We start from the raw sequence: 14,686 nt of genomic DNA, 5'->3' as shown, positions 1-14,686 counted from the left end.
TGGTCGGTAGCAGTGGCATTCCCTGCTTTGAGGGCTGACGAATAATGATCTGAAACAGTGGGAAGCCATTTTAAATGCCACATGGGAAGAGGCTGTAGACATTAGGGATATGGTCTGGTTTTGATTTTAGGGGAGATGCTTGAGACTGTGCAGCAGATTGAGGTGATCTTAATCAGTACCACATCTAGCTTTTGAATCACATGTGAAGGCCTGTCTTATGTGTTGCGGTAACCAGTATGCGCCATCTTCTACACCATAGGTTTCTGTATTACAATTTCCATTTGAATTGTAGAGCACTAAACTATATCTGCAGAAATTAATATCTTAATAACTCTGATCTGAAAGTTGTGAATGCACACATGTGACCACACTGTGTTGCAAAAGCTGTAGGACTTTTTCTTATTTTGTTTCCTTCTGAAAATTGCATTGGTTCCCAGTGCCGCCTCTTGAAACACAATGCCAAACGGTGGGCTGTTGCTAGGAGCAACAAGGCTGGCAGTTCACTTCTGAATATGACGTAATGGACTTGCACAGCGGTAAACAAGAATTCTCAGGAGTTCAGCCGAGACTTTCTTTCAATCAAGTGCATGTTTCCAGAACGTTCCTACGCGCACTGCATGGCCAGCATGCCGAAATGAACTGAGATGAAAAGATTTTCACCCTTGTTTACGTGTGTGACTGGAAATTTACTCGGAGATCAGCTGCAGTCAGCCCCACAAAGTATGGGTGTGGATGGGACAACACAAGACAACTTTATATGATATGTCTTTCTAGCTGTGGGGAAATTAAATGTTAAATGATTCATTTTGTGCATGGGCCCCCATGGTAGACATTAGTCTGATATACAAGAGGGAAAGGGGCCATCTTCCATCTTTTATTAAAGACGTATTAAATTTTCTTCACACAAAAGGAGTGTTTTTTCAGTTATTTAACACTTTATTATAAAGATAATATCAAATTCAGATCCATCAGGGATTAAGGCTGAAAACACACCCAGGCAGTTACAATTTTCTGCTCTGGATAAAAACAAACAAATCCTTAAAGTAATCGGGCCCTAAAGGAATTTTATCTGTTTTGCACGTCTCAATCAATCAATATCATATCCCATAAAACATAACCCTGGTGTGACAGCGGTGAAGGGGGTCTTCTTTCACCAACACATTTTCAAAGTTCAAACAATTTCACCAGCGCATTTGCAGAGTTTCAAATCTGGCACTGTTCTAACAGTGTATTTCATTGTTGCCCGGTTTTGAAACCTTGTAAATGGGATTCTGCAAACAGGTGTTCATACATTGAGAAATACGTTTTGAAAGGTTGAATATTTAGTTTTAAAAACTTGTAAAGGTGTACGTTAACGACATTACAACGTATTTTTTCAGAACTGACTTTTCAGCACCGACTTTTCAGAGATTTGACCACACAGGCGCAAGCTTTGAGTCACGTGAATATTGGCAGTGTTCTGACGCCACTCGTTTTGAAACTCCTGACAGTCGAATCTGAAAACGTTCCTGGGGGCGGGACCATTTAGCTCTAAACCTATTGGTTGCTCTCGGCTGACGTACATTCCAATCACATGTGCCGTTCACCGGGCTGTGCGTGATTGACAGTGCTCTGCCGATGACACAAATAACAAGCGACTTTCGCGGTTGATTTTGATTTCCATTTTCTGGAACCATGGCTGTTTCCCAAAGTGAAGGCTGCAGCCTTGCTAGGACGCGTCCTTGCTAGTCGCGTCCTATGGAGATGAGACTCAAAATCAACCGCGAAATCAACCCGTTGTTATTCGTGTCATCGGCAGAGCACTGTCAATCACGAACAGCCCGGTGAACGGCACATGTGATTGGAATGTACGTCAGCCGAGAGCAACCAATAGGTTTAGAGCTAAATGGTCCCGCCCCCAGGAACGTTTTCAGATTCGACTGTCAGGAGTTTCAAAACGAGTGGCGTCAGAACACTGCCAATATTCACGTGACTCAAAGCTTGCGCTCAAATCTCTGAAAAATCAGTGCTGAAAAGTCAGTTCTGAAAAAATACGTTGCAATGTCGTAAACGTACACCTTTACAAGTTTTTAAAACTAAATATTCAACCTTTCAAAACGTATTTCTCAATGTATGAACACCTGTTTGCAGAATCCCATTTACAAGGTTTCAAAACCGGGCAACAATGAAATACACCGTTAGAACAGTGCCAGATTTGAAACTCTGCAAATGCGGTGGTGAAATTGTTTGAACTTTGAAAATGTGTTGCTGAAAATGATGAAGATAAAATAGAACACAAAATCATGTTTACAGATGTTTGAATTTTATTTTTATTTTTTTTCAGGTTATAATCTCTTTTTTCAGTGTTGCAAAACCTTTTTTACAAGGTGTTGAGTTTTCAAACCCAGACTTACAAGTCTGTGAAACTTTTTTTTTCAGGTTTGAATTATGGCAGGAAACTGACTCCATAAAGGCAGTGATGTTGCTAGGTACGCGTCCTGCGTCCCTGACGCATTAAAATCTGAAAGGACGCACTAAACTCACTATCCATGCGTCCCGGGGACGCATCTCATTTTCCCCATGAAAAACGATACATTGTGAACATTAAACAACTCGTGTTTAATCACAGTAACTGGCCAAAGAAACCTTCTTGTGAGCAGATCGGACAAGCGCTGTTTCAACCCTCTGCGCATCTACTTGGCGCAGACGTGATCCCCTGTACAAAGTATCGCGACATGCTAATTTAGCCGCTACCAAAACAACTAGCTCGTCACCGCTGATTTCATTTCAACAATTAAAAATACGAACTTCATAGTAAATAAACCCACGTTTCCACTGCTCGATGCTGTGCTCATTCGTGTCGAATGAGCAAATCAAACAGGATTTGTTTGCAATCCTTCTGATTGAATATATGTACATTTATGACAAAATCGTGAGGACTAGGCTTGTGACACACACACACACACACACACACACAAATGTGGCGCTCCCGCGGTAATAGCTCATTGGCGCCACCTAGTGATCATTATGTGCAAATGCACAGCCTCTCATTAAAATGACTTAGGGGTCATTTGACCCCTCTTGCGGCGCTAGGAGTAAGTAAAAATGGCCCGGCGTTTCTAGTGTTAAACATGAACGGTTGAGTACTCCAGCTCTAACCATATCATACCACCATCAAGGAGTTTAACACTATTAATTTAATTTAAGAAATAGAATAATAAAAAAGAGACATTTTTTAAACTGGGGAGTCGACTCGGGACCCATTGAATTTCTCAGGGACCCACCCAACTCGCCACCTGTGGGTCCCGGGGACTCACTACATTGAAAACCTATCAACATCACTGTAAGGCACAGATTTCCAAAACGGCTTGTAACGGCTAATCAACCCACACCTGTGCATGTCATGGGACCTTTAAAGGATTAGTGGTGCAAGGTGTAATGGAATGTTGTGCATTTGATTTTGCGATTGTAGTTGAAAATGCAATGTGTTCTGTTCAAATCTGTTATTTTAGCAAGAAGAGGAACCAACACCATTGTCGGTGGTCGAACAAGAAGACCAAAGGCGTCTGTAAACTATAAGGAGCCCAGCCTATCGTGGTAAGGACCACACCTCCATAACACTGGTGGAAAACCTCTCAGATTGCAGTCAAAATTGAATTGCACTAATAAAATATTGGGATCTTACAGCAAATTGAGGCGCGGAGACCGTTTCACAGAGAGCAGTTTCCTGATGAGTCCTATTTATAAGGAAAAGAAGAAGAACAAGCAAAGACCATAAAGCAGTCCAGTGTTTCCCCTACCATTGTTCAGGCCTGGCGGGCCGCCAGGCCAACGACCGCCCCCGCCAGGCCAACAACCGGCCAAAAAAATGAAAAGAAATGAAAAAGAGAAAAAAAAAAAAAATGAAAAAAAAAAAAATGAAAAAAAAAAAAAAAAAAATTTTTTTAATTATTATTATTATTAGCCATAATATCATAACCATCCAAGCTCACCACCAGCTATCTCAATATGTATTGGTGCTTTATGCTCCTGTACATGAAATTAGTTTATATTAAATCAACTTTGTTTTTAGAAAAACACTGTTTATTCTCCGGCAGAAGAACTATACCATGAACCGATCGCGTAAATGCGACGTCTGATTGGTTCAGCCCGCCGTTACCATGGACATTTTTACCGCCCCCGCGAAACACTAGCCTCGTTCTTTATATGTCCATAACTTAACCAACTTGTGATGGCTAAGCAAGTGTTTTATTTGGAAATAACCAACAAATACTCTAGCATCCCGTGAAAAATGTATAACAAATCACACCATCAGCTCTTACCACCGGGCCTAAAAAAAATTCTAGGGGAAACACTGCAGTCTGAGATTCGGCAACTACAGAGTTTGTCAGGTACGATCATTCCAAACCCCCATGTTATTTTCCATAGACATTTAAACATGGAACCATGTTTAAATCCTTGCCCCCTCACCAAGGGACGGTGAGGGGGCAAGGAGGTGGCCCTGGCCTTATTGAAGACCTCTCTGAGGTCATGGTATACGGCAGGGACCCCGGAGACGTCCGAGGCTGGAGCAGGAGCAACAGGATACGGTGAAGAAGTCCTGAGACAGGATTGCTGACAGGTGACTCCCCATTCTCGGATGGAGCAGGTGGACCAGTCGATGTTGGGGTTGTGTCTGCGAAGCCAGGAGTGACCCAAGATGACCGGCTGGTTGGGTGTGGGCAGGGGCATGAACTGGATGGTCTCCCTGTGGCCTCCAGGCAGGAGCATGTGCACAGGATTTGTCCGGGAAGTAACCCTCCCCAGCACGTGCCCATCAAGGGCTCTGGCGGAGATTGGCACTGGCAGTCTCTCTGGAAGGAGTCCCAGCCGAAGAGCGAGGAACCGATCCATGATGCTCTCGTCTGCCCCTGAATCGACAAGTGCGGTTATGGGATGGGAACCGGAGGGCAACAGGAGCTCACCGGAGAGAATGGGTCTTGATGGAGAAGTAGTGTCCAAGGCGGAGCTCACAAGAATATTCCTGCTCACTTGGGAACTCTGCCCCTTTGCTGGGCACCGGTTGACGAAGTGACCACGCTGACCGCAGTACAAACAGAGGTTCATGGTTAGCCTCCTATCCCTCTCCTCCGATGTAAGGGGGGTGCGGACCAATCGTATTGGCTCGGGGCCGCCCAATCCAACGGGAGCGGTTGGAACAGACGAGGAGAAGACAGGGGGTACTGAAGGCTTGGAAAGGGGAAACCCGTGTGGCCGGAAAAAATGTGGCTGAAACTCTGGAACAGGTTTGCGGACTGCTTTGGAGAGTTCTACCAGATCCTGCTGTCTCTGAACCGTGGCGACCATCAATTGGTGTAGCGCGCTCTCCATCCGGGAGATGCGGTCGTCCATCTGGGCTGGGTCCATTGGTGGCCAGATTGTTCTGTGACGTGCGCGTTTGGCTGAACCCAAGTGCACAGGCTGGCGACGAGCGTGGAACAGAGTCAATAGTTTATTTCGTAGACAGGCGAGTAGTCAGACAAGCAGGGATCAGGAACCAACGGGGTAATCAGACAGGCGGAGATCAGGAACCGGCAGGGGAGTCAGACAGGCGAGGATCAGGAACCGGCAGGGGAGTCAGACAGGCGAGGATCAGGAACCAGAAGGAGAGTCAGACAGGCAGGGATCAGGGACCGGCAGTAGAGTCAGACAGGCAGGGATCAGGAACCAGAAGGAGAGTCAGACAGGCAGGGATCAGGAACCGGGGCAATAGTCAGACAGGCAGAGATCAGAGAGCAGACAGGAGCGGTGGTAGGTCAGGAGTAGAATCGCGGGAAAGCACTGTGAAACACAAGAGACAATCTGGCAGGGAATGTTTGGGAGGAGAGGACTGATATAGGGGAAACACAGGTGAAGGTGGTTGGGTTAATTGGGAGTGATCAGGGTGGCAGGCAGGTGAATGAGAAAACCAGGGGCGGATCATGACAATACCAAGGAGAAACACCTTTGGGGCTATAGCTCCCACACCGAACCTCCCACAGTCAAAAACTTGTACCCACATATTCACTGGAGTCTGCTGCATCTTTTGGCCTAGGCCACGCCCATTTGCGTCTAGAATTTTTTTTCGCAAAATCGCGAAAACCGCAAAACTGTTTTTTCGCTACTCCTCCCACATTTCTTGACCAATCGACACCAAACTTTGCACATGGCATCTTCAGACGCACACGCAAAGAATGCATCGAACACTTTTTTGATCGGACCCTCGACGACGAAACGGTAGCGTTTTGAATATTGGTTTATTCTGGGAGTACGCCATCAAATAATGGTAACTTAAGACTCTTTACCCCTGATTGAATAGTATAATCTGTGTGTTTATTTAATTCATGAACTGCTCTGGTTTGTTATTTCCCAAATAATACATTTTAATAGTATTCTATTGCTGTAAAAAAGTTTTATAAATTTATAACATCCATTTAATTTTCATATAAATATATTAGCCAATGTTTCATTGTTTCCAAAGAATCACTTAATGAATGAGGATTCACAAACCTTCCAAAACATACTATGGATAATGAATTTTCACACTACAAATCAATTTCCAACGTAGAGATTTGACTCCCATGATGGATGGAGCACCGGTTTATTGCCAGATCAATGTAAAATTAGAAAGGCAATTGAGCCTTTTAAAATCAGTAACAAGCATAATTATAGTCATGCTTCTTCAAAATAACTCCCATGACTGTATTTTAACTTCTTATATTGTCATTGCACTATGGTTGTCAACTTCTGGTCGATTGGTAGATATGCACTTGTACGACCAAATTCTCATTGGTTGGACAATCTCTACGTTACCTTCTAGGCAAACAACGCCTCTAAATAAAAAAAAATGGGACAAGAAGGACTTTTTTTTTATAGATTGTCTATTGTCAATACTGATTTTTTTTTCAATACTGAACATTTATTATTACAAATATAATGTCAAGGGCACTGTAGTTCGTTTTATGATAATATGGTTTGATTGACTATATGAATTATATACAAGAGGTCTGAACACCCTGTTTTCACAACTTTGAACTCGCTCAATTTAAAGAAGTCTGCTAGTCGTAATTTCCTGAACATTTAATCAGCTCTAAACTAAACTAATTGAGGCTCAGACCAAAAACAATTACGTGATATTAAGATTAGCAGGTAGAGTAGAATGCACGATAGCGGAATATATTTATTTCGGTTATTTTTCCCCATCGACAAATCGGTTGGCCGTAGAGTTGGTACAATTTCAGTCTACCAAGATACATGTTTTGACTACAGCCCTACATTGCACCATCTAGCACTTGCCGAGATGAGCACAGCAACGCCTTAACAAATATTCATTAATACAGCAAGAGCTCTGTTGACTTTCATTGCGCAGCATGGTTAAAAACGAAAACCTAATGTGTCTTTTGAAGCAAAATTAAAAGAGGGTGGTTAAGTCTTTGATAACGTGCCTGTCTGCGGTCAGTAGGTGAAAGCGTTGCTTGGGGGTGTAATTGTACCAAACTGTATAATAAAACTCTTCTCTCTCAGCTCGTTTGTATATCATAGCGTTAAATAATGATCCTGCGCAATGCAGGCCTGCGGTCCTCAACCATGTTAAGCCGGGACGCACAGAGATGAGTGCACAATGTGGACAGGAATAAAACAACGGGAAAAGCATCAAACATTTATAGACTCCACACAACAGAAAAGCGCTGTATAAACACAAACTTCCCCCAGTTAATACGCTAGATTAGCCAGATGTAGCGCGTGGGTGGGCCCACAGAAAGGAAAATCTGTCGGGCCTAATTTGCCTGTCCAAGACCAATCATAGGTATTGAGGGTTTTATTGATAGATGGCTAACGTGTACAATAGGGTAATATATGTATACATATGCAGGCAACAGAACCGTAACAAAAATGTAAGTTTTCTGATTGGATGGACCTGAGCGGGGCCAGGCCGTCCTGATTACAGCTCAATATCTTTTTATATCAGGCAGGAGTCATTCTCACATTAGAAGCAGCTCCATAAAGCCCTATACTTCTGAATAATTGCCATGTTTCGTTGCTTGGGGATGCTTGTTCTAAAGTGCATTTGGGCCGGAAGATATAGTTGTATCTCACACACTTGCAAATCATAGTAGGTTTACAATTTGGCATTTAGGGATCATGCATTTGGAATCGAACCCAGTGCTTCTCAGATGGGAGTCAGGTGAGTTGTCTGATCTGTATTTATCTCTTCATCTTATAATGAATTGTATTTATTTTTTTGGTAGGACTCAGATACGGACACATTTCCCTGCAATTCATACACAAGATTTCTTTGATTTTTTTGTAGAAAAACATTAATTATGCATCATGTGCTGATTGCTGTCTCGTCCAATGTTGGGAAATGTTAATGTGATGCCATCGCGTGCAAGGGAAATCACGTCCTTAGAGCGAGAGGGAAGAATATTTTTTCACACGGAACATTAAGCAGCAACATATGATTTAGTTGACACTCGATCACATTGACATTATGAGATTAGCGGTCCATTCAGGCCCAATGTGCTCATGAGTCGTTGCCCGAAGAAACAAAAGACAGAAAAAACTTTAATGCAGGTTTAATCACCACAGACTTAATTAATACGAACACCCTTGATAGGGAGTGATTGCTAGCTATTTAATTATTTATTTCACAGTACCTGTACAACAACATGTGCTAAAATTCATAGACCACACCAGTAATTGAACAGAAAAGGTCATCATTCCATTCAAAATCCCCCAAATATTGAAGGTTGATTAACAATCACCATGCGTGGCCTACATTGAGTTGGTTCTATACTGTTTCCTTTGGCATCGAGGAGCAGTGTTGCACCTGGGGGCAATGGTGATGGATAGCTACAACAATAGACCTGTGACAGTGTATATCCACTGGATGACTTCAGTACACACACACACACACACACACACACACACACACACACACACACACACACACACACACACACACACACACACACACACACACACACACACACACACACACACACACACACACACACACACACACACACCCTCCAGGGAGGGAATTAGTCTCCAATGGAAGTGTGTATCTCCATTATTCCTTTGATCCGTCGAACACTAGGTCCTGCCCTATATTAGACGAAGAAAAGTGATTACGTTTGTCCAGCGGCCCTCTGTAACATGATTGAGAGAGTCTGTATCTCTACGTGATCGGTTGACATTTCATTTTTTTTATTGCACTCCAAAATCCACATCCTTAGCACGTTAAAATCGTTAAGCCGTGGGGGGGAACCAATTTCCAACCTATATTACATATTGTCAAAAAGCAAAATTAATTTGCGATACAAACAGGTCCTAGATATTTTGCAGTATTTGACCATGTAAGTGAAGTGCATATAAACTTCTCCAGGGTAGTCAAATGCCAAGCTCGCTGTTAGCTGTTGTACTGTGGTTTATTCCCTTTGTTTGAGGCAGATGACCAGATAGCCGTACAATAGTCCAGATGACATAATGGAAGCGACTTGGCAACCTCTTTCATTACAGCAGTAGGTAATACAGACTCATGATCTAATCACATTTTCATCAATACAATACAATAGCGAAGTATCTGTACAATATAGAGTAAGTTTTCTTTTTTTTGGGATTCGATTGGATTGTTTGCCCATTTGTAAACCAATCTTAACGTTTGCCTTTGTGGAGCAGTCTGTGTCTGGAGGACGAAATGATGATCTAAGTCTTATGTCCATTGATAACTAGCGTATTGTTCGGGTACCATTCATATACAGAGACCACTCCAGTGAGCTCAATGTGATACATGTCTGCTCAGTTCATCATGCACTTATCCTCATGGGACGCCATCTTAGCCTTCTCTGAGCCCAGAGAACTGCAGTCATTGAAAAATGCTATGGGTTCTCAAGTAGCTCTACTAATTATTGTTGTTCCTGCAGCTCCCTGAATGTATGGTTTGCGAATCAGCAACCTCCTCCCCAGACACTCATCTCACCCTGGAACGCCTGCAAATGTGTTTTGGCAAGAGATGAGGGTAGGACTTCTGAATGTGTTGGATCATATTTCTTTGTCAAATTATTTCGTCAAATACCGTACTCAATATTTATTCTCCTTCATTTTCCTATTCTTCTCGCTCCGGGGACTTTTAACTGACTGACACAGCTCCTAGGACGTAAGAGAATATAAATTACATTGACAGTTGATAGACCAGACTTTCTCAGACTGGCGATTGTGTAGCTCTTTGCATGAAAGCCATTGGCCCAGAGAACGGAGTTTAGAGTACAGTACCCTAAGACCAGAACAAGTTAACAACAGTTAAAACCAGCAATGCATCAGCAGCCTTTATTTGGTCACATAGGAAAAAATGAAAGAGGAATGGACTATGGAGAAACGCTAACATTTGGATGTTTTGTACATATTTCATTAGCTGGTTGTTGGGTGGTTAGTGCCAGATGAGAATCTTTGAATGGGAATATTTTGGAGGACCTTCTGAAGTTTTTCAAAAGTGTGTCCTGATATAATAAAAAATTCAGAATTATTTTCATGGCAGAGTGAAATGCAAAATTTGATGCATGAACTTAGAGCACTTTAGAGAATCTCCTTCCACATGTATTTCTACATGGTTCTTCCTCCTTTATTCCTGTTGCTAGTCATATTCATTTCATGGGCACTTGGGCAAATCGGGCTCTTGAGATGACACCTCTATAGGTTGGACTAGCATTCAGATGTAGAACATCTACTGGGTGAAAAGGTTTCAAAACCAAACAAAAACGGACACAGGGTTTGAGCCAGCTGTACTACTACTGTTGGTCTACTCTTGGGAGTCAAACAGAGAAATCATGGTCATAGACGTGTTGTTTGATGGCCTTGAGTCGTCTTTTGCGATGTCAATGTGTTTCCAGCAAAATAATACCAGAGAGTGACTCGGTTTACAATCCCTTTTTTTTACCGAATCACATTTTGTAAGCTGGATTTTGCAGACCGCTGTATCTTTCGCCTCTCTCTACACCAGGGGTTTTCAAAGTGTGAGAAAGTGAGCCCCCCCTCAGAGAAAAAAATTCAGCTGAGCCCCCCCCCCCCCCCAATTTTCTTTTCTAAATACCTGTGTTTTGAAAGCTATTTTAATTATTTTACACATTTCAAACATCTCCGATTATAATTTTAAAACATATTGGAACATATTTTTGAAACATTTGAAACAAATTTTTTAACATATTTTTTAAACATATTTCTGAAACATTACATCTTTTTGCGTTTTTAAACAACACAATTTAACAACTTTATCTAAGCATGTTTTAGCTTAACCTTTTTTAAATACATTTGAACATCTCAATCTGTGTAAACTGCCAGTTTACAGATTCATTCAGGGTCCCCGACTCTGAATTTTCTGAGTCGAATCAGATCTGCCTTTTCAGTCCAGAGATTCGACTATTCGGCGGGGTTTGTTTACCGGCGTTGCTATGGTGACCTAAATTATTATAAGCAACTGAAAACGACGCCGGTTTGAAACTAAAACTGTGATTCTGAAAAAAGTATAAATGCTATCAAAATTCAGTTTCGATAGTATTGAAGATACAAGTGTGTAGATTTGTTTAATGGTTTGAACGATGGTAAACGGTTGAAAAAGGAATGAGTTACGATGTCTAGAAGTAGGTGTATCAGAATGGGCTGACGTCTTCAATGAAAACAGCTGAAAACGAAGCGGTATGAAACTAAAACTGTGATTCTGAAGACATTTTAAATGATATCGAAATTCTGTTTAGATATTATTGAAGATACAAGTGTGTAGATTTGTTAAATGGTTTGCACGAAGATAAACGGTTGAAAATTGATTTAGTTATGTTACTTCTACAGTTGAAGTACGACTGATGATTTGAATCATCGTCTTTCAGGGTTTTTTTCGGGTTTATTTTTTTCTCACGTCGCGCCCCCCCTGAAGAACTCTGGTGCCCCCCAGGGGGGCCGCGCCCCACAGTTTGAAAACCACTGCTCTACACACTAAGCGAGAGCGGGCAGAACATGAATGAAAGTGTGATGACCTACTACTTTGGAAGTTGGTTTGCTATAAAGTGGTTAGCTGTATCAGGAGGTGGGGCGTCTGGTGATCAGACCACATAAGGTCACAGAGAGTGCTGGCTTTCTGCATGCAGTTTGAAGAGGTATGAGTGCCTTCCATGTTCTGGAGGAAAAGGCAAGTAGGGGCCCTCACCTTTTATATATTCTTCAGCTTACTGGAGAATACGACAGAACTAAGAAATAGCATGAAATGCAGCTATAACATAGTACGACCTTAGGGGTGATTCTCACCTAACCAATCATGCATACATTCTCTATCCGTAAAGATGGAAAGATTTTACTTGCGAGATGAGTCGTAGCCACTAACTTTTCACGACCACGAGAATGCTCTGAGAATCTTCCCCGCATTATTCTTCCCCAAAACGAAGCAAAGCCAAAGGTGGAGGTACATACATCATGTTGATACATATACCCATACAGTATTTACTCTGGCTGCTGCTGCTGCCGTTACTTACTTTGCAGAGAGCAGTTTGTGGCAGCTGTAGCGACCCAATCAGTAGTTGGTGGTTTAGAGTTGTCGACATTTGGATGTAGATATGGGCTTCTAGATTTAAGCTTCTTGTCACACTTGGGTAGGAAACGACCCCCTGTCGTGCGTGGCATTTCCGAAAATACAACATAACTTTTACAACATTAAAGTTGTGGTCTAAATGTGTGGATATGAAACCAGTTTGAAGTTCCTATCCTGCAAGTCATGTATTTACTCACATGGGGCAGACATAGAGTTTCATATATTGTTCTGTATGGCTACCAAAAAAAGTACTAAAATCAATGTTTATTAATTATGGAAGAACTTGTATTATCCAGGCATCTCTCTCCACTTTGTCCTCCCTCGTTTCAAAAGTGCACACCCACACAAACACAGACAGAGTACAGCTATGTTCAAACTTACTGATGCATACACAAAAGGGCAAAAGAAAAGATGCACTCAATTCATTAAATGTTATCACTACATTGTAAAGTTCAGATTTAAATTAAAGCAGCCTCACGCAGGATATGGTTCGAGAGAGAAAGTGTTAGGGTTGTAGAATTCCTATACATTTAGGAAGAAAAGCTAAGAAAACAATTCCGTTCTACACTATGTAGCAGCTCTTAAACAGAGTTCTTTGAGCAATGTGTTGCTTGATACAATGCCACACATGTAATGGGTGTGGAAGTCTTCATGAAGAGAGCAGTGTGCGTCCAATGCCTGAAATGAGTGCATGACATTTGTTGGTATTGAAACAGTTGCCAGAGGTATGTTATTTTCACATGGGAGGAACAAGCAAACACCACCCTCCTTGTCGGAGCTAATATACCAGAGAGAAGCAACTGGTATTGTATTGCGACGGCATCATAGTAGTGGTGTTTGTCAGTTGTTTTTCCCTTAAACTCAGACTCTCAAAATAACAAGGTACGAGGCAGTCAGTAATTACACATTGTTTATTCAGGTCATATCGACTTCTGTCATCTCCGCAGCATTTCATTGTATTGGCTGTCTCTCTGTGTACACATCGTTTTTTTTAACATTTTTATCATTTCTCTTTGGGGACAAGCCATTTTGTAGTGGAAAGCATATCGGCCAATGTTGGAAAAAAACGCTCACCTTCCTAAACAACAAAACATCGAAAAAAGAGCAAAAAACAATGATCCAGAATAGAGGAGCTTTTCTTTCTTTCCATCACAGTCCTAATGGGTGTCTCCCCCCTCTCTCCCCCTTAACGGGCCTCACCCGGAGAGAATGTGCTTGACGAAGGAGGCGTAGTTGATGCACCCGTTGGCGTCTTCCTGTCCCGCCATCAGCCGGTCCACCTCGTCCTCCGTCATGCGCTCGCCCAGCGTGGCCAACACGTGCCTCAGCTCCGCCCCCATGATGGTGCCGTTGCCCTCCTTGTCGAACACCCGCAGGCCCTCAACAAAGTCCTCAAAGTTGCCCTGGTCCTTGGAGCGGGAGATGTGCTGCAGCATGGGCAGGAAGGTCTCAAAGTCCACCAGCTTGCTGCTCATCTCCTCGGGCCGCGGCTTGCCCAGCACCTTGAGCACGTCGGCGTTGGTTGGGTTCTGGCCCAGGGCGCGCATGACGTCGCCGCACTGGGCGTACGTGATCTTCATCTCGCCTTTAGGCGTGCGGTCGAACAGGGTGAAGGCCTCCTTGAACTCCTCGATCTGGTCGCCGCTGAACTCCAGCGTGATGCTCTTGGGGTCAAAGTCGGGCTCCTTTGGGGGCTCCGGCTCAGGCTCCGGCGCCGGAGCCGCCTTGGGTGCGGGCGGCGCCGCTGCCGCCTTGGGCTCGGGCTTCTTGGGCTCGAACTTCTTCGGTTCCGCTTTCTTGGGTGCCATGACGACCGAGGAGGAGGAGGGGGGGAAGGGAGGCTGATGAAGTTACCGGGTGGAGGAGGAGAGGCGTTCGAAGGGTTTCGGGAGGAGGTATGAGGAGAGCTGATTCCAGAGCACGGAGAGGCCTTGGCCTGGTCCCGTGCTTTTATATGAGAGTCTAGGGATGGTTGAGGGGGCAATAGGGTATATAAGCCCCCTCCCCTGCCCACAGTCCAGTGGCACACTATAAAAGGAAGAAACCTGAAATAGAAGGCCGCCCCCACCCGACCCCAGCCCGGCATGATGTCACCCCAAAGCATTGTTCTCAGCT

At 43.3% G+C, this 14,686-nt stretch overlaps 1 protein-coding gene and 1 long non-coding RNA gene across 2 annotated transcripts in view; both read right to left on the bottom strand.

Moving 5' to 3' along the window:
- Positions 1-9,241: 9,241 nt before the first annotated feature.
- The window catches only part of LOC115532584 (uncharacterized), a 60,504-nt gene continuing 55,059 nt past the window's right edge, over positions 9,242-14,686 (bottom strand). The window contains exons 3-4 of the long non-coding RNA XR_003974073.1: positions 10,081-10,149; positions 9,242-9,989 (exon numbers count right to left, since the gene is read on the bottom strand). This is a non-coding gene — a long non-coding RNA (uncharacterized LOC115532584). The remainder of the gene's footprint in view (positions 9,990-10,080; positions 10,150-14,686) is intronic.
- On the bottom strand, positions 13,468-14,544 carry LOC115532583 (myosin light chain 4). Its single transcript, XM_030342449.1, has one exon. The coding sequence runs from the start codon at positions 14,377-14,379 to the stop codon at positions 13,768-13,770; it is 612 nt and encodes a 203-aa protein (XP_030198309.1). The 5' UTR covers positions 14,380-14,544; the 3' UTR covers positions 13,468-13,767.

The sequence above is a fragment of the Gadus morhua genome, chromosome 19 (genome assembly GCF_902167405.1).
Source record: "Gadus morhua chromosome 19, gadMor3.0, whole genome shotgun sequence".
In the NCBI taxonomy this organism is placed as follows: domain Eukaryota; kingdom Metazoa; phylum Chordata; class Actinopteri; order Gadiformes; family Gadidae; genus Gadus; species Gadus morhua.
This window is presented reverse-complemented; position numbering and strand designations above follow the sequence as displayed.

Coding starts and splice junctions, on each gene's coding strand:
- LOC115532583 (XM_030342449.1), bottom strand. CDS start 14,379: ATGGCACCCAAGAAAGCGGAACCGAAGAAGTTCGAGCCCAAGAAGCCC.